This window comes from Arachis duranensis, chromosome 3, assembly GCF_000817695.3.
Source record: "Arachis duranensis cultivar V14167 chromosome 3, aradu.V14167.gnm2.J7QH, whole genome shotgun sequence".
Classification (NCBI taxonomy): domain Eukaryota; kingdom Viridiplantae; phylum Streptophyta; class Magnoliopsida; order Fabales; family Fabaceae; genus Arachis; species Arachis duranensis.
This window is the reverse complement of record NC_029774.3, coordinates 2,258,272-2,259,380: the sequence shown is the minus strand read 5'-3', so window position 1 is coordinate 2,259,380 and position 1,109 is coordinate 2,258,272. Positions and strand designations below refer to the sequence as shown.

The 1,109-nt window shown below is 27.2% G+C and overlaps 1 protein-coding gene across 1 annotated transcript in view; it reads left to right on the top strand.

Moving 5' to 3' along the window:
* Positions 1-720: 720 nt before the first annotated feature.
* Positions 721-1,109, top strand: part of LOC107476885 (DNA repair protein RAD51 homolog 4) — a 3,303-nt gene continuing 2,914 nt past the window's right edge. Inside the window, exons 1-2 of the mRNA XM_052259619.1 lie at positions 721-837; positions 943-1,022. Coding sequence (XP_052115579.1) covers positions 750-837; positions 943-1,022 — 168 coding nt within the window. The 5' untranslated portion in view covers positions 721-749. The remainder of the gene's footprint in view (positions 838-942; positions 1,023-1,109) is intronic.

Genomic DNA, 1,109 nt, shown 5'->3' with positions numbered 1-1,109 from the left:
GGCAAAAAAGGTAAAAAAAAAAAAAAAAAAAAGAGTCTGAAAATTTTAAATTGGAGAAGGAAGCAGGGAAACCACTGTCGTGTTCTTCTCTGCTCGCTCGCACCTCTCGCTCAGATTCACCCTCACTCTTATTTTATTTTATTTTATTTTACGTTTCCTTTTGTTTTAATTTCTTGGGTCGTCGCGCTAAGACTCGGTTCGAACCCGTGGCCGTGGGTGGGTGTGGGTCTGTGGGAGTATAAAAGTTAAATTAAAAAATTAAATACTTTTAGAATATTTGGGCAATTTTTTAAAAATTTTAATTTTGATACATTGAAAAATGATTTACATGGTCCTCTATTCATGTCGATTTTGTTAAATAACAGTCAATATAAAAAAAATATCTTACTAATATAATATTTATAATTTAATATAATATAAATTTATTTACATTAATAATACATTAAAATTAATTTTTTTCCAAAAATTTTATAGTATTTTTTAATTTTTATTAGCAATGCACAAAAATCTAGAAAAATAGATCAAAAAAAATAATATTATTTAAAGATATAATTATTAATAAAAATATAATTTTTTATTTTTTATTATTTTTATTAATTTTTTATAATTATTTTTTTTTAAATTTGGTGTGTAAAAAAAATAATAGATTAGTCTTTCATAATTTGTTTATATTTAATTGATGAACTACCTAAATTACACGATGAAATTAACCCCTCCTATGATTGAAGGTGTTGGGGATCGAGAAAATTATGGCGCCATTGAAGAGTATGGAGAAAGAGTATCCTCTCATTGATTCTCACTTTCAAAGCTTTTGTGCTTCTCACGCCATTTTCTCCCGTACTCTTCACTTCCTTCCCCCAAATTTCACTTTTTTATTTCTCAAATGCACTCACTCGCTTACTTCACTTGCTTGCTTACTCAATCTTCCACTTTGATTTTCAGTTGAAGATTTCCTCCTCTACGATCTCCATGCATTAATCGCTTCCGCAGATAATCACTCCTCATCAATCACCTTCAAGCAGGTTTATCTTCTTTTTAACAAATAAAAATTAAAAAAAATCTGTTATTGAATTGATAAAATTAATTTTTTTTAATTATTTTGTAATGTG